At 46.4% G+C, this 20,762-nt stretch overlaps 1 protein-coding gene across 2 annotated transcripts in view; it reads right to left on the reverse strand.

Moving 5' to 3' along the window:
• Positions 1-3,710: 3,710 nt before the first annotated feature.
• TRIM44 (tripartite motif containing 44) overlaps positions 3,711-20,762 on the reverse strand; it is a 112,293-nt gene continuing 95,241 nt past the window's right edge. The window contains exons 6-7 of one of the 2 annotated variants that reach the window (XR_006820013.1): positions 8,179-8,414; positions 3,711-4,794 (exon numbers count right to left, since the gene is read on the reverse strand). Coding sequence is in view for 1 of the 2 variants with exons in the window: in XM_046016297.1 (XP_045872253.1) it covers positions 8,387-8,414 (28 nt within the window). In the remaining variant the exon portion in view is untranslated. Of the gene's footprint in view, positions 4,795-7,081; positions 8,415-20,762 lie in introns of those variants that run through there. The other variant, XM_046016297.1, reaches the window with a different exon arrangement.

Raw genomic sequence — 20,762 nt, forward strand, 5'->3', positions numbered from 1 at the left:
TTTAATCCCTTCCGTGCTAAGGATGTTACAAAGTGTTGGGTGCATTGTAGTCATAAATATTAAAGTAAAAGGAAGAGAAAAGCAGAAAGAGGCCAGAAGGCAGGAAGGAAGGAAGGAAGGAAAGAAAATGTAGCAAACGACAAAACTCATCATTGCCACCAGCAAAAGATGGATAGGCATGGAAAAATCTTTGCCTGGATACCAAACGGAACACAGCTAACTTAGATCATTTCTATATATAATCAATGCGGCACGTGCTTTTCCAGTTATGCGGTGCTGACAGCAGAGCATCATGGGAGAAAGGATGGTTCCAGTTGCATGCTTCTGGATTTCTTTATCTTAGGGTCATCAGAGCAGGGCCAGGTTGCCACAAAGTGCTCAGTGATCCATGGGAAATGAATCATGTCTTCATTCCAGGGCTTAATATATGCATTACATCACTATTAGAAGCAAGTGACTCTCTGGTTGATGGCTCCAGCGTGGATTAAGGTCAAAAGTGGCCCCGGAGACCAAATTCCCAGAGAGGGCTCGTCACACAACTCTGTGTGTCCTTTGCTTCTGAGTTTTGTTCTCCTAGCAACAACTACGAAACAGCTTCCCAGGCTTGTAGTATGGCTATGCAAGCTTTATTCTTCCTGCAGCAAAGAACCGGAGAAATACAAGGGAGAATCTGTTATTACAGGTTCAATTGCGTTATACCCAACTTGTGGTGAAGGTCCAGTTTCTGTTTCTTATACTCCCAATTTTGTTGTAATGACTATTGCTTGAAATAAATGGGCAATTGACAGGCCTTAGAGGTAACAGGGATGCTTAAGTGATCTTTATAGCAGCAGTATTTGTTGTAACAGAATCTGACCTGTATCCTGGTTATTAGTTTTATTCATCACGTTGGAAGCTTGGCACTTCCATTGTTCATGCCATTATATGCAAAGCACTGTAGCATGAAAGTCACTTAGAAAGCTACAAGAAAACCTCTCTAAACACAAGAGGCTCAAGGAACAATAAAACCTCAGGTAGGGCATGTTTTGTTTTGTTTTGTTTAGCTACGTGCTCTGGATGGTCAGAGATATATCGCTTTTCACCCCTAAAAGGTATTTGTTTTGTGTTGTTTTCTACCATTTGTGATGGAAACAATTCTACAATGTTTGATATGCAAATTCTTGCCTTTTTCTGAGCATCGTTTCATTTCTTTAGGTGCGATGCTCCAGGTCATCATTCTGGATGTGGTTAACCTGGTTAACCTGGTTAACCTGCCCTGTGATACGACAGTCCCCGTTAGGGGCTGAGCTGCGTGTGCTGTTTGGGGCACTAAACGCTTCCCTAAAGACCGTGCTTTTTGAACTCTTCGGTATACATACAAATTTCCGTTGCTTTTTTTCCTTCTTGACCTGAGTTGCCTCTAGAGGTCTGTTCCCCACGCTTGACGTTTCCATCTGCTGTAGGCTTGGAAACCGTCAAACACGTAGAATTGGGTGTGGTGCAGGAGTAGTTTCTGAGGAGCGGCTTGTGGGGGAGACGTATGGACTTTCTCCTCCGTACGTGCTTCATGGAATTTGTCTCAGCCAGACACAGCCTGGTGCTCGCTTTTGAATGGGTCTAGAAGAGGCACCAGATTTTTCCAGTTTCGGCTCAATTACTCACTGTCAAAGCACTTGTTTGGTTTCCGGTTATGGAGATAAGGTGAGGTGAAGCTCACGGGTGGCTGGGTCACAGGTGAGTGGGTTGCTCCTGAGTCCCTGAACTGGTGTGAGGTTTTGAGGCACGTGGTCCACGATGGGCTGTGGCCATGATGGCTGCACTCGGTAACCAGACTGTTCTCTAGACGCACTCCTTCCACGGCCCCTTCCAAGAATGTGAAGCTGGCCCCACATCAGGCTGTGGCAGACGTCTTCAAGGTGTTTAATTACAGACTCAATGTCAGAGGTGGCTGACTTTCGGGATTCTGAGACTATGGCAGAAGAGGCCATGGCTTTGCCTCTCCTGCTGGTTTCATTATTCATGGCTCTAATAGTTCCCTCCCTCCAAAAGTGCAGTCACTGTACATAGTACTTTGCAGATGGCACAGAGCGAGGTCTAACAGGAAGGGCGAAGTCCTCTGCCCCCAAGGCCATGCTGTGTGTGTTTATTCACCAATCCAAGGAGGACCGCATGCAGCTGGGAAGGAGAGATTAAGAGCCCGAGGTTGCAAGGCCTGTTAAAGGCCAGATTTAGATTCTGGCTTCCCGTTTATTAGGATGTGACCTTGGACAGAGTGTTTAACTCTCTCAATCTGATTCCCATGCAATGAAATAGGAGATGGTCCTATCAGTGCTCCGAGAATCCAGTAAGATCACGTGAAAAGAAACGAGGCCAGCTCCTGGCCCAGAGAAAGAGCTCCCTAAATGGTAGCTAGAATTATTAACAAAAGGACTTAACCCTGGAGATTGCAGTATTTAACAAGTACGGCTCCATACCCAGCACGGCCAGTAATGGACTTGTCTTTTGGTTTCTTGTTTTTTTTTTTCCGTGACATCTTCTTCTCTGATTAGGATGGGCAGCCTAGCTTTGTGCTGGGTGTAGATACCTCTGTGCCTTGTGAAGACCAGGAGTTATTTCAGACGAGCTGCAATTTCACTGTTTCAGGAGTACAAAGGAAATGGGGCCACCTGTAAGTTGGACCAGGGGAAGATCAATGGAACCAAAAAGAGAGTTGGAGCTCTCAGAGGGGAAGTCCATACAATGCGAAAGGCCCAGGGCAGTGGGATGTGGTGTTGATATACTGGCACCAGGCAGGAGGAAAGAAAACCTCCAAACACATTGTGGTTTGTTAAAACACTGAGACTTCCCGCTGCCCCAGGGCTTGGCAATCCCACCCCATCAAGCAGAAGTGGTCTGGGCCACTGTGGAGGGAGGGAGGAGGGTCTAATGATGGCTCCAGGAGACAGAGAGTCTGCTGCCCCAGCTCCATCCGTGCAGCTCGCTGGCTGACCTCCAGCGGTGGACTCTGCTCATCTTGGACAGTTTCTCTGAAGTTGACACTGTCCCCTGGCTAACGAGGTCTGATGGAGATAAATTTATTCAAAGGTGATTCAGAGCAGGGTTCCTAGACCGCAGCGCTCGGAGAGCCACCTGCTGGGTGGGGGGGGGGGGGCGGGGCAGGGTGAGGCCTTACATTTTGCCTCCGTGTGTAGGACTGTTGGTTCCCTGCAGCCTCTGGTCCTCATATGACCAACTGGACCGGAATGGCTTCCCTGACGGCTTGATTCTATCTCTTTATCAGTGGTAGCAAGTGGATGGTTCTAATATTCCACCACGACGGTTTTGCTGGCCTACCCATAATTTGCTCTACAAAGAGTTTTTATTTCTAGAAAATATGATAAAAATTAAAATCTGGTTAATCCAAATGGTAAAGCTTTAATGTCGCTTGAAAACATCATTCAGGATCAAGTGTTCTTTAGGCTATAATCTAACTTGGCTCAGAAACTTTAACCTGGGCACAGACTGTTTTACTTTGAGGAGAAAACGTATCCCTAAATAACAATGATGTTACGTGTGCTTGCGTGCCCCTTCCCGGAGATCTCCTAAGTCGCTCTGGAGAAGTCAGGAGTAAACGAGTGTCCTGTATCTGATAACCAAACACCACCCTCTCCGGCATTACCACAGTTAAGAGTGGAGATCATCATGAATATTTACACCTAGCAGGTTCCTTTGTGCACAACTCTTGAGACAAATGGTATTTCCAGTAATAGTTTATTGATTTCCAAATGCACAGGGGCGCTGAGTCCAAACATCCTGGGATAGCGGTAAATCTTACAAAATAATTTACAGTATGAAAATGATAGAGTGAAACATTAACTCAAATGTGTAATTCCCTTGAAAGATCGACTGTTCCCTTGTTTACTGTGAAGGGTGAAAAGGGAAGGTGGCTACAGAGGGATGTGACTGGGCACGGAAGGACAGGCAGAGGACAATGGGTTCGTTGGCTGTCCCCCCACCCCCCATGCAGTGTGGCCTGTCACTATACAAAGACTGGTCAGGTTTGACTACCGTTAATCTAAACCTACTGTCCCCTCAAGGTCCTATCAAGCCAGCACGGGCTCTGTGGCATTTTTCGCACCAACATAACCACAAGTGTCTTAATTCGTTTTCCTTCTCCTGCTCTGGCACTTGCTCTGCTGTTTCTGATGTGTTCTCAGTTCCCAATGCTACTGTGCTACCAGGCAGGTCCCCTGGGCCTCCGGGTCTTAGAACGGGCTAGGGTGGGGGTTTCAGAATGCTGCCGGGCAGAGGCAATAGTAACGGGATCACAACTCTCCCCTATGGACCTTCTTTCTCTCCTAAGGCTGGGCTGAGTTCATCCATCATGAGATTTGTGTTTTAAATAGAGAATTCCAGATGTGCTAGGCCCACCGTAAACATGCAACCCATTTTCTTAGTACAAAGTATGTATCGGGCGGCCATTCTGTGAGTAAGGAATTTCGAGTATCGGCAAGGGAGTATTTTCTAGGTTGGGGAGAGGACTTCCAGTGCCCTGCCCTGACCACAAGTCATGAAATCAGCAGCTGTGCCTCAGACCTGACCGGAGTGGGCAGACCCCCGGGTCACCAAAATGGCTGGGTCATCCAGATTTTGCAAGCCGTCAGACATCCTGGAGCAGGTCCGGAGTGCAAGTCCCCTCAGGGCTGCCGCGTGGGCTCAGTGCTTTAGGGGCTGACGACCTACGCGGAGGAGCTGTTCTTCTCGTTAGTACCTGGTAAGCGAGCACCGAAGCTCCGACGGTCCGGTGATGCTCGTGATCAGGGCTAGCAGAAACCTCTGCAGGGGCATGCAAGGTAATGAGGGGCTGTTCTGAATTCCCCTTAGTTCTTAAGTTGCGTGTGCACGTGCATATATTTATGTGTGTGCATATCCACGTGCACGCGTACATTTGTGCACACGCACACAGACGCATCAGCTGTCAGCGGGAAAGTCCAGATCCACTGGCCTCTGAGCTGATACCCCCTCAGAGAGCACAGCACCAGCTGGGCTCACAAGTGAAGGTTTCCTCTCCTGCAGGAGTGCAGTGCCAGACATCTTCAGATAAACTTAGAGAGAACACCCTCTGCTTTTACTAGCTCTGAGAACTTCTATACTCCTGAGGGCCTAGAATCACTTTATTTATGGGGATGGCCCCAGAAAGGAAAGGCTCCCCCAACTCCTGGGGGCAGGCTCAAGTTAGCAATGTGCACTGCACATGCCTGCTAGGGTGGAAGAGTGAGGCCACCCCGAGGCCATCTCTGAGCCCAAACGGTGGCCATGAAGTGCAACTTCAAAAAAGAATCCGGAGTCAGTGGGATTCTGGCTATGGATAGATAGACTGCAGTGGGGGACACGGAAGCCTTTCCCTCCCTCCGTCCTGTAGATGTCCCACAGCCCACCAGAAAGTGAGGGAGAGCTCCAGTACTTCCTCGCTGTGTAACTCGAGACAAGGGGCCCTATTACTCCACATCCGTTCTATCATCGGACAAATGGGGGCCAAGTACAGAGCCTGGCTCACAGCTGGTCTTCAATACAGGTCATTTCCCCTCCTGGGCTGTCAGAGCTGAAACTCCTAAGAGAACTTCTTGGAATTGCCCTGGATTTCATGACATCAAATCAAAGGACAAACCCACTCTCAGCCTCCGGAGAATCCAAATTTGGAAAACAGACAGGGATTGCTGTGAGGACCCAGTTCATTCCAGAGACATTCATTACCTGCCGCCCTTGATGACTTCTCCCCGGGGATTTCTGCAAACCTAGAGCCTGCAGCCAGCCAGCACACACTTCTGAGCATTCTGACTGTTACTGTCCTGGAGGAGGGAAGCCTCATCCTACTGGGGCATAAGGCCGGGCAGCACGGTCCAGCTTTGAGGGAAGCTGGTGTCACAGCAGGAAGCACCCTAGTTCTTACACTGATAAATGCTGCTGGCAGGGACTCAGGAGCCTGGGCAGAAGCTGCTGCGTGGTGTTCAATGCTTCCCTGGTTAAAGTTTTATCAGGTGCTGAAGACAGCAGGAGCCCATAAAGCAAATCCAAAATCTTAAGTAGAAGCAAAAGCGCTTTCCTTGAGGATAACAGATGTGGTAATATCTTGAGACAGACTGGCACATACTTTCATATTTCCGTTCATATCCACTGCAAACATGCTGGGGGTTCCCAGATACCGATTTTAAGTAATAACGTGCAATGTGGTAGGGAGGAGCCAATGGTCTGTCCCTTGTGAAGATAAGGCTGCTATTTGGAGATTAAACAATAATTATTGGGGAGAGACAAACACAAGCATCCAGATCCTAAAGTCTTCATCTTCTGGCTCTTAAACTCCTATAAGAGTAGCCACTGGTCCCTCTTTAGGGGTAGTTCTGTGGGATACAGTGGGGGGTTGTAATTAGTGGTATGCCAAATTCTCCAGTCTTTGCAGGTGGATAGGTAAAGCACCAAAATTGTCTTACCCATTGGTTGGGCACCGGTTTGAGAGGAAAAAAAAAAAAAAAAAAAAAAAAAAAATTATATATATATATAATATATATAATATATATATTATATATATATTATATATATTATATATATATAATATAATATATATATATATATATAATTTTTTTTTTTTTTTAAACAGCCCAAAGTACTCTCAGGACTGACATCCTAACATATTTAGTGAGCTAGAATAATCTTAACCCAGAAGCACATACGCCTGGTAGCTTCCTGCCCTCAAAGAAATAATTTTATAGCCAGCCCAGAGCTGAACAATGATATAAATAGGGTTCCTGCAGTAAGTACTGTTTCTGCCTCAAAACCACGCGTGCACATGCCAGCTGGCCCTAACGCTGTGTGACAGGTACACAGGTAGCAGGTAGGCAGGAAGACAGGGACTCCACCTGGTTCAGGCGCCTTCAGTTCTGCGTCAGAGGCGACTAGAGGTCTAGGCCCTCCGTCAGCTGCTTGGATATAGTGCCAACTGTACTTCTCAGAAGTGAACCCCAAAACAGCACTACAGGCAGACGAGAGGGAACATGCACCCCACCTATAAATATGAATTCCCTATGAAGTGTCCCGTTTTCTCTCAACTTTGTGTATGAACACTCGATTTCATGATGTAGCTGTTTTATGTAAAAATAAGGTCATCCCTTGACTCCAAACCAGTTAAGTAAAACTGATGTTTCCAGAAAATGCAGGCTCTTTAACTTGCAGGTTTGTATTCCCTGGTAATCGCCGCTTACTTGGGAGGAGAAAACTTGGTTGTAAGGAAATGGGACTTGGGAGGGGAAAGGCTGGAAGTCCCACCGGGGCGTGTCTCTGCTCACGGTACTTAGAAGGGGAGAGCCTGTGGTGTGGGCAGGGCTGAAGGCCTGCGGTGGGTGCCATGCGAAGAGGGGTTCCAGCTGGAGGGAGAGGTGGGTGTGCCTGCTGGGAGACGGGGCTTGATTCAGCAGACCAGAGTGACGAGAACTCTCCCTACACTGCATTTAAGCCAAATGAGGCCAAGGGGGCTAGAGCGGGGGTGACAAAAACATACACTGAAAATTCTCACTTGGTAATACACATCCCAGTCTTCACGTTGTAACAAGACCCAGAAAACTGGCAGAATTCACCCAAATCGTTCAGGTTCCGTCAGATCCTTCAGTGACTATTTTGGAAATTCAGGCAATTTGAGTTCAGAAATACTGATTTCAACTTTTAATCAGATCTCTTTGGTCCTTTTTTTTTTTTTTTAAAGTCATTTCCTTTCTACCTCTTCAATCATTTTTTTCATTTCCACAGCACTGAATTATGGATCTGAAGTGCTAGATAACCTCATATACTAAAAATATCCCTGTATTTCGAACTTTTAACTCTTTCTCCCACCCCGTCTTCACGCCACCCATCTTACTTCGTGGAGCCACATTTTCACAAATGTGTAACTGGACTTTTAGAGACTATCTACAGTGCCCTACTGTGTTCCCCACTGTTCCATGCTGCAATATAAATAAAGTGGGGTTTTAGTAGCAGGTAGGGAAAAAAATTCTGACTGCCCTTCAAGATTATTCCAGAACCTTCCAGCTAAAACGATGCTGTTTGAGTATACAATATCACGGGGGCTGGCTTTCCTGAGTAAGTTCAAAGCAGCCATTGAAGGACTACCTGAAGGACGCTTCTTAATTAACTGTTTCTGGTTGATCATAGGGTAACTTTTTCTTGACCTACCATGACGGGAGAATGAAAAGCACAGTCAGTAACAATAAAGTCGGTCATCCCTTGGAGAGATCTGCGCCTGCAGTGGACCTGGGGATGTATCCGGTGGGAGTACAGTTGTTGGTGGGCAGCTTTCACAGAACTCAGAAGCCGCTACATATACACGCCGTCACATACACACGGGGGAAAGGGATGAGTTTCCATGGGGGATGGCAAGCCTTCATGTGTCCTCTTCTTCACTGGCACCGCTGCAGAGGAAAGGAGAACCAGGTGAGTTAAGACATCACGAGAAGGGAGTGGCCTAATCTACTGGCCGAAGACACAGGCTCTGTTCTCAGACCTATCCAGATCGTGGTCCTAAATCTACCACTGGTTGGCTATTGGCCACGGGCAAGTTACTTAGCTTCTCTAAGTTCTGGTTTCTTTATTTGACTACAGGGATAATTCTGATAATTTTGACCTACTTGCTTGGGTTACTGGAGAATTAACTCAGAGGATACATGTACAACACACAAGGCCTGGTACACGGTAAGTGAGTTTATCTATAAAGGCACAGGTGAGGGTCATAATACTTTTAAAGATTACTTGACAAAATAAAGAATTGGTAAAAATCAGGAGTTTGACTTCCCCTTAGCCTTAAGCCCTCTATTGTCAGGAGAGAAAACCAGGAGAAGCTATGGCTTGGCACTCCCAACAGAGCTTCTCACTTGGAATCAAGCCAGGGTTTCAGTTCCTGCCCAGGGACAATCACAGGATTCAAATGTCACCTCTTTAGAGAAGGTATTCTAAGTAGGATTCCTAGGTTATTCTCCATTTTATTACGTTCATCATCCTTATCACACCCTATACATTCTTTGCGATTTACTCTCCCCTCTACCTACAACTAGAGCGTAAACCACTGACAGCACCGTTTATTAGCACCAGCATTAAGAACAATAGAGAAGTATTAGTGTGACTAGTCAAAGTGTTCAATAAATCGCTGTTTTCAAAAACGGTTTGATTTTGAGAAATCAAAATAATAGGAAGGGAGGGAAGGAGGGAGCTGAAAGGAATAGTCCGTCGTTACTGCCCTGGCCAGGGCGTCCACAATGTCAGTGATATTTCAGTGGCCAAAACATGAGCTATGAGTCCCAGAGGCATGGCCAGGACCTCAGGTGCCTAAGCTCAGAGCCTTCCTGGCTTGGTCCTGCTGATCCAGGGACTGGGGTGGGGAAAAAGCAGGGCCAGACAGGGATGGGGCAGAAGCGAGCACGCTGAGAAGGACGAAGGTAGCAAACTTGCCCCGGTCTTCTAGAGGCCTCCTCCACTTCTAGAGGCCCCTGTCCTTAAAAGAGAGCCAGCTTGGTCAAGTGTCTACTGTGTGCCGGGGACACTGAGCTAAGCGCCCCTCACTATGACCCCAGGATGTAGGGACTGGTGTTGTTATCCCCGCTTTGCAGATGAGGAAGATAAAGCTGAGACAGAAAACCCTCACAGTCACCAGTGAAGTCTGTGCCCTTAACACTCAAGGATGAGTTCTGGCTGGATAAAGTCTGAAGTAATCAAGTGGGGGTGTCTGGAAGAGAGGAAAAGTTTCCTTCCTCCGGGAGAGACAGGAGCTGGAGAAGAGGGAAGGCCTGGGGTGTATTGGCTCCCATCGATGACCTAGGAATTTTTTTAATCTCACAAGGAATTATCTATGTCTATATAAAATCTGTTTTTTTGCATCCATTTGAGAGAGACTTTAAGGGAACATATCCTAGGCAACAGACTTGTACTTCCACTGAGGGGGAAAACATTTCAAGACACAGAGGCTGAAATGAATTTAAGTGTACTCCAGCAGCCAAAAGAACCAACTCAGCAACCTCCACCATCCAAAACTCTGCCCTATTTCCATTCCCTCTTCCTGCCTGTTGTCCAACCACAGGATGAAGGGTGCATGCTGGGAAGGGCTGGACAGTGGACTGTCATTAAAAAAAGCAGTGTTTGGTGGCATCTGTCCCAAAGGGAACAAAGGGCCTTTTATGAAAGTGTCTCACTAGAATCAAGGCACAGTTGGAACTGGCGCCATGTTCTCCCCTTTGGTATTATACCCAAAGCAAGCTCTTATTGTTCTCGTGTCAATTTTCCTTCAAATACGAGAGGTCCAGCATGATGGCTGTGCCCTTTCCTTAAGCTGTGGTTCACTTCTCAGCATTCTTGAGATGCATACTTTAAAGGGTTCATGAACCTACTTAAATTGTACATAAAATTTTGTCTGTGTGTTCCTTTGTTTGAGAAAGGCCATAATTTTCATCATATTCACAAAAAGGTCAACAGCCCTTCCCCCCAAACTGAGTATAATAAAGTTGAGAATAAACTAAGTGCTTTCCTAGTTGCCAGGTTCTCTACTCTAAGACTTGTGCGTTGGCTTGGGGAAAAGATCAGGAGTCCTGATTGATAAAAATCTTTTCTCATGACCCTCACAGAGATCTGTTCTTGGGTCAGATACAGTTCATCTCATGGTTTAAAAGCATGAGATCTTGGGATTCTGGCATATCACTGATTCTTTCATTTGCCAAACATTTATTGTCTACTATGTGTTACGCATGATGCTAGGCACAACAATGAATGATGGACACAGCAGTTGCCCTCGTAGACTTTACAGCCTACTAGGGGATGGGGGAGAGAGGTGGAGGAGCAGGGAGAGAGGAAAGGAGAGAGGGAAGAGGAAAGAGAAATGGTGTGGGAGAGAATTTCTCCCCACAATTAGCATCTTCAAATATAGCACATTCATTTTCCTAATTAACTAGCAAACTGTTTTTCACAATAATGAAGAAGAAAAAGGATCTTAAGTGAATGGATTAACACAGAACTTTGGTTACCCTGTGTGTGGTCTCTCCTAGAGGGTTACACAATGTAATTAGTATGAGATAGCATCTCCTGAATGCTTCTTCACTTTGTATATAAGCTGGTCTGTGTTCGTATGATTTTATCTTAAATAGTCTATAAAAGTCTTTACTTTGTCCAAGAGAAGTAACAGCCTTCTACCTCAGCCACTTACCATCCTCCTCTGACATATCTACCAGCCACATTTAGATTTATAATTGGATCAGTACTCAGATGTTACTGAAATTCTTTCCACGGTGGTGGTGTTGAGGTCACTGTTGCTGTTTTGAGAATGAACTAACGGTGTTAGAAAGACAGCCCATTCATGTTAACTATACCGGAATTAAAATTACAAACTTCATTAAAAAGGGGGAGGGCACCTGAGTGGCTCAGTTGCTAAGCGTCTGCCTTTGGCTCAGGTCACGATCCCAGGGTTCTGGGATTAAGCCCCACATCGAGCTTCTTGCTCAGCGGGGAACCTGCTTCTCCCTCTCCCAACCCCCTTGCTTGTGCTCCCTCTCTCGTTGTGTCTCTGTCAATTAAATAAATAAATATAATCTTAAAAAAAAAAAAAAAAAAGAAAGGACAGCCCACTCTGTAGTAGGTATTTACCGACAAGAGAGGCTGTATTATCTAATGGCTCTGAGGTCACCAAGACTGAAATAGGTTCAAATCTCTGCTCTGGCACTAATGAGCTGTGGAGCCTCGGGTGAGTTACTCAACCTCTCTGAGTCTCAGTTTCCTTGGGGGGTATCTGGGCATGTGTAATCTTAAGGAAATACACGTCCAGATCCTCAACTTCCGTATACACTCCTTCTTCAAACTGACCTTTCCAAGAACATGCCTGTCATCTACACGTTCTCTCTGCAGCCACTCCCACTTTTCCACTCTCACAATCACCGTACTGCACTTCAGAAAAGAAACACACACCTCTTCCCCTCCTGAACCTTACCAGGGGACAATTTTAAAATCCTTCTAAGAGGAGTCCTATGAGAGCAGGGCAAGAAATATTTATTTTGCCCAGTCAATAAACTCTTGGCATGGTTGTGTGCTCCCGTCTGTCCACAGACCCAAGAATTCACATTCAGAAGTCAGATGGTTGTCATGAGGTATGTAGTAATACGTTTATTTGAGTTGAAAAAATGAAATCAGACTTGGGTCTGACAGAAGCAAGACTGGTTTGGCTGGATGGTTTGACCATAAAAACCTTTGCAATTAGATTATACAATAAATCTTGCCTGTACATTTAATAAGTGGTACCAAAGCTTTGCCAAAAATGTTATGTAAAGCTCATACCATGTGTAATATGTCAGATATCACACCCTTCTCAACCATCTAAACTTGATATATAATTTTAGGACTTAACTTTAAAATGGGCAAGGAGACACATAACTTTTTTCTAAATTTTAGGGGGTATAAGAACCCAAAGTTTAGCTGAGGAGCTGAGAGCTCCTGACTCCTGACTGGGGCTGGGGTCGGGGCAGCTGCAGGGGGGAGGGGGGCGGGGTGGGACTAGGGAGCCCCAGCCAGCAGCCGGCACACTGTGTCACACAGGTGGCCCACTGTCCTGTGGGATGAGGACTCTCGCGGGCGCTGTTAGGGGTACACCGCGCCCCCTCCTCGCCCCATCCAGCCCCCGAACACCTGCTGAAAAAGTGGCTGCGATGGAGGCGTGTTTCCTTGCCTGGCAGTTTTTCAGCCCGTCCGCACAGAGAGGCAGCTCAGCCTTTCCATGTCTTCCCCGGAGATGGCAGCTTATGAGACGATGTTCATAAATGAGGTGGAAGGCACTACAACCTCGCAAGTTTAATAGTTTCTTTTCCTGAGAATATAATACAACTTAATTTGATTTGGCATCACTCCTATCTGCTGAGTCTTTGGCTATTTATTAATTCATTATTGCTGTAAAAGGATTATTCAACTCAAGAGGATAGAGAAATTAAGAGGTATCAACAAGGGAGGAAGGTTAGATTCGAAAAGATAGATTGAGTATTCTCCAAGAATGAAGCCATGCTGGGCTTGTCAAGGAGCTCATGGGCGGTGTCCATTCACCATCCCATGCTGTGGCCACCCAGTGCTGGGAGGCATGTGGTCAGTCTGCCTTTGGGGCTGGACCACAAGCCCCAACCCAGAGACACTCCTCCACCAGACAGAGCACAGCTGCCCCTTCTGTGTCCTCCCCTGACCTGTCCCAGCAGCCCAGCTTGCCAGTGAGGTGGGTCATGGTGTTGGAAGGAATCAGGTCTTACCTAGGGCTGCTGCCTAGGGAACTAAATGAGGTCTAAATATAAAGTAAGTTGAAATGTCCTCCATTTATCCTGGGCTAACAGAGAAAAACACGAGAGAACTTTAAAGTTTTAGTCCTGGCTTCTGCTAGTGACTCTGGGAAATCAGGATGTGTTGCATTACCAGTAAAATTTAGGAAAATTCCAAACCAGACAAAAGCTAATCAGCTCCTTTCTGACTTACATACTTGCTGAGCTAATTCGCTGGCTCTTGTGTTTTTGTTGTGGGTCCCTCTCCCTGCTCCTCTTCAACTCAGTCGGAAGAGTATGACATGGGCCTGTATCTTTTGATCCCTGGTTACCCAGTCCATAAGTGACAGCCATTAAGTCCTCTAAGGCTCAATTTTTTTCACCTGAAAAATAGTGATACCTACCTCCAAGGGTTGATAAAATGAGATGGAAGGTACATGCAATTCTTTTTAAGACAAAACAATGCTAGCTAATGACAGGATTACTACAGAAAGAGAAGGCAACAGACCCTAGGTTTGTCTCTCAGCTCTCCAGCTTACCGACCCACGTGGGCATCTGTGAGGGAGGCGTGGGGCTCCAGCATGTTCTCACGTCCACACTGGACCGCACTGCCAAGCCTGATCTCCATGCACTTATAACCTGTTCACTGTTTTTACAGGTGGTCACTCTTCTTGTACCCCACAAGGGCTAAGTGGGTGGTGGCCTGTTTCTATGGAAGATGGAAGGGCGCATGAGGGTCTGTTCAGGCAGTGCACGTCTGTAGGGAGACACTTGAACGAAGGAACAGGCAGGCTTGCTAGCCTGCCAACCTCCCATCTGCTCTCAGAACTGCCTTCTTTAGGACTGAGTTTCCTGTTACTGCTGCTGGATTTATAATGGAATCATTTCCAGCCTTTTTTTTTTTTTCTTTTAAATTCAGAAAGTAACATTTTATTTTTTGCTGATCTGTACTTTCTGTAACAAGCAAGTACTGCTTCCATGAAAAGAAAAATCCATAGCATTATGCATCAGTGATAATTACCATTAACACACTGAAGTATATTTATCTATACCCCCTCATGCATATATAAAAATATGTATTTTACAGACTCTTTCAAAATCTGCTTTTTCCACTCAACTAGCAATCATAAATAACCTTTCCTTGTCAAGAAATGTATTTCTGTAAGATTGTGGTTCTTGATTGAATTGTATGGACTTACCGTACCCACTACTGGACATTTAAATTATTTCTAGCTTTTCCTTTATTACCCACACCTCTGTGACACATACCCATGTGGATGAGTCTTTAGCTTCATCCTCAACTATTTCCAAAGGGAGTGGGAAGGGAAGCGCCTGGGTCGTAACATTTATTTTTTTTATTTTATTAACACATAATGTGTTATTTGTTTCAGGGGTACAGATCTGTGAATCATCAGTCTTACCACAGTTCACAAGACTCAGCACAGCATATACCCTCCCCAATGCCCATCACCCAACCACCCCTTCCCGCCCAATAAACTGAATTTTTTAACAGCAACTTTAGATCTATAGAAAAATTACAAAGGTAGCACTGAGGGTCCTAACATGCAGTTTCCTCTACTATTAACATCTTACATTATTCAAGTACGTTTGTTACGATGAGCCAATCGCAACAGCATTGCTACCAATGCTAGCAATGGTATGCTAGCATTAACTGAGGTCTGTATTTTATTCAGATTTCCTTGGTCTTGCCCTGGTACTCTCATGCCAGTCCAGATGCTACCCAAGAACCACACTATATTTAAACATCATGTCTCCTTGGTCTCTTCTTGGCTGGGACAGTGTCTCAGACTCCTTATTTCTGATTACCCTGACAGCTCTGAGGAGTACTGGGCAAGGATTTTGTAGAGTGTCTCTTGGATGGGATTTGTCTGATGTTTTTGTCCTGATTAGGCCATGGTTACAGGCTTTTTGACAGGGAACCACAGAGGGACCCTGCCATTCTCATCACGTCATAGCCAGGACACCATCAGTCTGACTTAGCACTGTGGATTTTGACCTCGATTGCCTGGCCCAGGCTGTGCTTGTTAACATTTCTCACTGAAAAGTTACTCTTCCCCTGCTTCCCATACTGCAGGTTTTGGAAGGCAGTCACTCTGAGCAAACCATACCTACGGAGTGAGGAGCTGTTCTCCCCATCACGGAGGGCAGAATATTTGCATACATTACTGTAAATTCTTCTGAATAAGAGAGCGGTCTCTTCTCCTTTATTTATCCAGTAGTTTACTTGTATTACTATGGACTCATGGATGTTTATTTTTATACTTTGGGTCATAACCCAATACTACTCTATTTATTGTTGCTGAAATTGTTCAGCTTTGGCCTTTGGGAGCTCCTTTCATCAGCACCTATGGTCCCAGACATACCCTCCTCATCAGCGTGGGGTTTGCGTGGGGGTTTGTTTTGAGTACTTCCTAACTTCCGGCATTCTAATATCGTGTAGATATCCTTCCCCAGTCCTAGAATCAGCTATTTCTACAACAAACAAAGGAGATGTACTTTTAAAGGTATTTGATATATCATTGTTAAATTGCCCTTGAGAAATCACCTTATACCGATTTACAATTGTGAGAGTGCCCCATTTCCCTACACCCTTGCCGACACTAAGCAGTTGCAAAGTGTCTGTGGGGATGGGGGGGGGTGTTTGTGTGTGTCTCCTCTCTGAAATAACTTCCATGTTATTATTTGGGTTCCATTGAACTTCAAGAGGAAGATGCCATGGGGACATTTCTCTTTCTGTGGGCCTTCCTCAACCTCCCTTCCTTCCTCCAGCACAGTGGGATTTCACCCAACTGACAACCTCCTGTGGTGAGGGCTGGAAAGGAAACTTTCCTAAACCCCTGTTAGAGCCCAGGCACTCCAGGGGGTGGAGGAACTGAAAAGCAGAAAACAGTCCAAGGGCTTACCTTCCCTGCTCCCTACATCTTCAGGAAACCCCTCCCCCCACCACCCAGTTTTCTCATTTTTTTCTTGGCAAGTGAATAATGGAAATCCAATCTTTCTCAAGCAGTCTCCCTCCACAGAAATCATAAACATAAGATTTAATAAAATGCTGGACTTCAAATTTCCTGTTGCCTCAGCTGCTGTATCTTACAGGTTACCAAAGGGAGAGGGAGAAAGGATCGATAAATAAATACACACTTGACACTAATCTCTAATCTCTATATGAATAGCAGGCTTTTTTTTTTTTTAATGTATTCCAGATTAGTTCTCAGTAGTTTTGAGTCCCACGGTGACCTTGAATTGAGGTCCGGAAGTTGGAAACTGGAAGCAAACCAACTCTCAAGACCTCCTGTGACTATCTTATATCACAGAGGGTTATAAATGTGGATTTAAGAGTGAGAAGCACCTAGGCTTGAGCCACAACTTTGCCATTTACTAGCTGTGGGATTGTGAGCTCAGTGCTCCTACCTGGAAATAAGGACAATTTAGTGCCTACTTGGAAGAGCTGCAGGAAAGACTAAGAGGGGATGAGTGTATACAGAGTGCCTGGCATATATATCTATATATATGGAGAGCTTGGCATGGTACATGGCATGAGAAAGTGCTCCATACATTTTATAGCTATAGGAAGAAATCAAGCCTAAGAGGGGCTAAAACTCATAGAGTGAGTTGATGGCAGCAGGATTAACTGGAAGTCAACACCTCTGCTCCTGAATGCATTGTCAAACTTGCAAGCCCCATTTTCTTGAAGAATGCCATTTCTTTTTTCTTTTTAGGATCTTATCCATCCATTTGACAGACAGAGATCACAAGTAGGCAGAGAGGCGGGGGGGGGGGGGGGGGCGGAAGCAGCCTCTCTGCTGAGCAGAGAGCCTGATGCGGGGCTCGATCCCAGGACCCTGAGATCATGACCCAAGCTGAAGGGAGAGGTTTAACAAACTAAGCCACCAGGTGCCCCAAGAAAGCCATTTCTTTCTTTCTTTCTTTTTAAAATTTTATTTATTTGACAGAGAGAGATCACAAGTAGGCAGAGAGGCAGGCAGAGAGAGAAGGGGAAGTAGGCTCCCCGCTGAGCAGAGAGCTCGATACGGGGCCCAATCCCAGGACCCTGAGACCATGACCTGAGCTGAAGGCAGAGGCTTTAACCCACTGAGCACCCAGGTGCCCCAAGAAAGCCACTTCTTACCAGAAGAGAAGAGCTAACACTGATGTCACACAGGTGCTGCAGGCATCATGCTGTTATGTGACTGGGCTCAAGATTCCTTCCTGAGCCCCTTCCCTTGGTGTTTGGTAACAGGCCATTTGTCCATAATGGCAATAAACACCTACAGCTTATTCAGTACTTTCTGTGTACTGACAATTTTTGTGCTCTAAACATTAGGAGCACCATCTCCCTATTCCATGGGGTCCAGAGCAAGTTCTGTTCCCCACCCATCCCCTCCGCTTCTCCATGGCCACCACCACCTCCTACTGCCACTGCCTTCAGACTGGTCTTCCTCCTTCTACCCGTACCTTCCCTACGTTTTCATTTTCAAGCTGCATTCAGAGTAATACTTCTTAAATGTGCAACCGATTATGCCACTGTCCCACTTAAAAATCCTTTAATGGCTTCCTGTAGTCTTAGAAGAAAGCCCATGGCCCTCAAATCCCTACAGGATTTGGCTTCTGCCTACCTCTCTAACCTATTTCGGGCCACCTGCCGGCCGCACTGGCTTTCTTTCTGCTCCTTAAATAAGCAGAGCCTGTTCCTGCATGAAGGCTTTGGCATTTGCTGCTCTGTTCCAGAAGCTCCTCCCCTCCTGGCTTGGAATGACTGGCTGGTTCCTTAAAATTCAGGTGTCAGCTTCAATGTCACCTTCTCAGAGGCTTCCCCTGCCCAAGCCGTCTGGAGCAGCCGCCCTGGCCCCACACTGTGGGGGTCAGGCTGCTGTGCTGTCTTCACGGTGCTTGTCACTGTCTGAAGTTACTCTGAGATGCTAAGGGGCCTTTAAGTATTTTGTCCCCGGCTCCATCACCAGCACCGGGTAACATGCCTGGCACCAGTGAAGCCTCCCCAGATCTTTTTTGAATGAATAAGTGATTATCAAAAGGACTCCTTAAGGTATCATTGTTCTAGAAACCTTCTAAGCCTTCCCAAGCTAACTGTGGGAAGCTTGCTGATCTTGGAGATACTGCCCAGGCATCTCATGGACAGTGTATTTCTAGAGGTGAGCCCAGACTCTCTTTCTTTTCTGTCACTGCAATCACTGGGCACATACAAGCACAAGGCGGGGTGGTGGGGGGAGGTACGAGGGGTGGATGAAAATGTTGTATCATAAACAGCATTGCTCTTACAAATGACTAAGCCTTACTGGTAAAGGCTGGGTGTGTCCAAGGAACGCTGTGTCACCGAGGGCAAAGCAGAAGCAAGCTCAGGTCCAGCTCTTCCCAGGCAAGGAAATATGAAGAACCAATTCATCTGCTGGAGGAAATGTTCTCATCTGGCTTCCTTATAAAACAGCTGCACGTCTGGCAACTTTCAGCGCTCCACAATCCAGCTGTGAGCTGTGCTCCAGGCAGGCTTGGGTTCTAAGACTTTAACCCAAGCTGGGCTTCACACTAGTGGTCCATGGAGGGAGGGAGACACCCCTCCAAGATGGAAGTAAAGGGTGCTTATCACTGTTCCCCTCCCTCCCCTCAGGAGAAACGCCAGCTGAGGCTTGGGTGCGCAAGTAGGAGAGCAGGGTTAGCTGTCGCAGTGGTGGTGACAGTGGGACAAGCGCACGAGTGAGACTCAGCAACATGGCTTCAAGACCCCAGGCCAGCACATTAGCAAACGACCTTGGGTAGAGTGCTTTACTTATTTATTATGTTCAATTAGCCAACATATAGTACATCATTAGCTTTTGACGGCTGCCTCTTTAAACAAAGGTTTCCGTGTGTGTAAAACGGACAGTGATACATGGAAGGACTCACTAAATCAGTGCCATCATCATTATTAGCTAGGCTCTGAACTCATCACCTCACCAACATTTTCACATTTGGTTTTCAAAATAATAACCCTAACAAAATGCACACACCCTTTTACAGATGAAAAAACCCGAGGAGCACAGAAATGAAGTGACATCCCAAAGTCCCACAGTGAGGCAGGGCTGGAAGGACACCCAAGGCCTGGCCTGTGTTCTTCTCCCAGAGATGGGGGTGGGGGACCTGGAGCTTGTCCCATCAGCCTGGCTGCACTCCTCACTGCCAGCAGCAGAGGCGGGACCTCTGAGGATGGCTAAAGATCATCCAAGGCCTCAGCAGACTCAGACTCCAGTTTGGATACCAATTACCAGCAGACTTCCTCCCTGCTGTAAGGCATCCCAATACTGTCTTTAAAAAAAAAAAAAAAAAAAAGTATAGCCAGATGTCTTCCACATCGATAACTGTGATCTGCCTGTGACATTACTGTAGCCACCCCGCTGCAAGGTAAGTGGTTTCCCTCAGATTCTTGATTTGGTGCTTGTGGGCCACACAGCCCTGCAAAAGGGCCTGCCACCAAGACACTGCCCCCTGGGGTCAGGACAGAAGGTCTCTGGGTCAGACACCGGTCTCAGTTTCAACCCTATCTGTCCTGATGTGAGAGGCACCCACCTCTCACACTTTTACTTAGGACGCAGAGAAAGTCTTTACAGGCTTCAGCCGATTCCCCCCCACACCATGTCACTAGAAGATAAAATGTGAGTTCAGTTGGAATGATGCCCCCTTGTCTGCCTGCAGAAAATGGGCGATGAAGGTGGTCTGACAGATCCCTGCTTTGTCCCTGCAGCCTCCTGGGGTTCAGGGATTCCGCACCCCTTTGTGTGGCAATACTGTAAATGTCTTTACTGCCTGAGCTCCTGGGGCGCTGACCCTGTTTCTCACTCACCATTGATTGTGTCCTCAGTGTGTAGCGCCACGCCTGGCACTTAGGAGGCATTCTGATGGCTGCCACACGGGATCTCACACAACCTCTACTGGCCTAGGAGAAAGGATTTAGCAGGTAAAGAGCAAGATGGGGAAGACTGGCCTTCAAGGCAGTAACTATGACCAGGAGAAAAGCAGACTTTTCTCCTAGGAGCACTAAGATCCGTCTTCTTGGAAAACACCTAAAGGAAAACACCTTCTTGGAAAACACCTAGAATCTGTTAGGATTGTCCACACTGGAGTAACACCAGGATTCCCATCTAGGCCCTTCTGAGCTACTAAACCTCTGTAAGCTTCAATCTGCTTGTCTGTGACATGGGGTATCATTCACTCATTCACAGTTTCAGGGAACAAATGCTTACTGAGCACCCACAGTATATGAGGCGCTGTACGGGCTGTCGGCGTCACTGTAGTGAGTAAGACTGACAAGGTCGCTGTTCTCATGGAGCTTCATTTCTGGTGAGGGAGACATTTAGTAAACGAGGAAACAGATAACTTCACATAGAGGGAAGTACTGTGGAGAAGGTCAAGCAGGATACCGAGACAGAGAATGATGGGCGCATGGGTGTTGGACGGCAACTGAGGCAGGGGAAATACCAGAATGTA

Source organism: Meles meles, chromosome 8 (assembly GCF_922984935.1).
Source record: "Meles meles chromosome 8, mMelMel3.1 paternal haplotype, whole genome shotgun sequence".
Lineage (NCBI taxonomy): Eukaryota > Metazoa > Chordata > Mammalia > Carnivora > Mustelidae > Meles > Meles meles.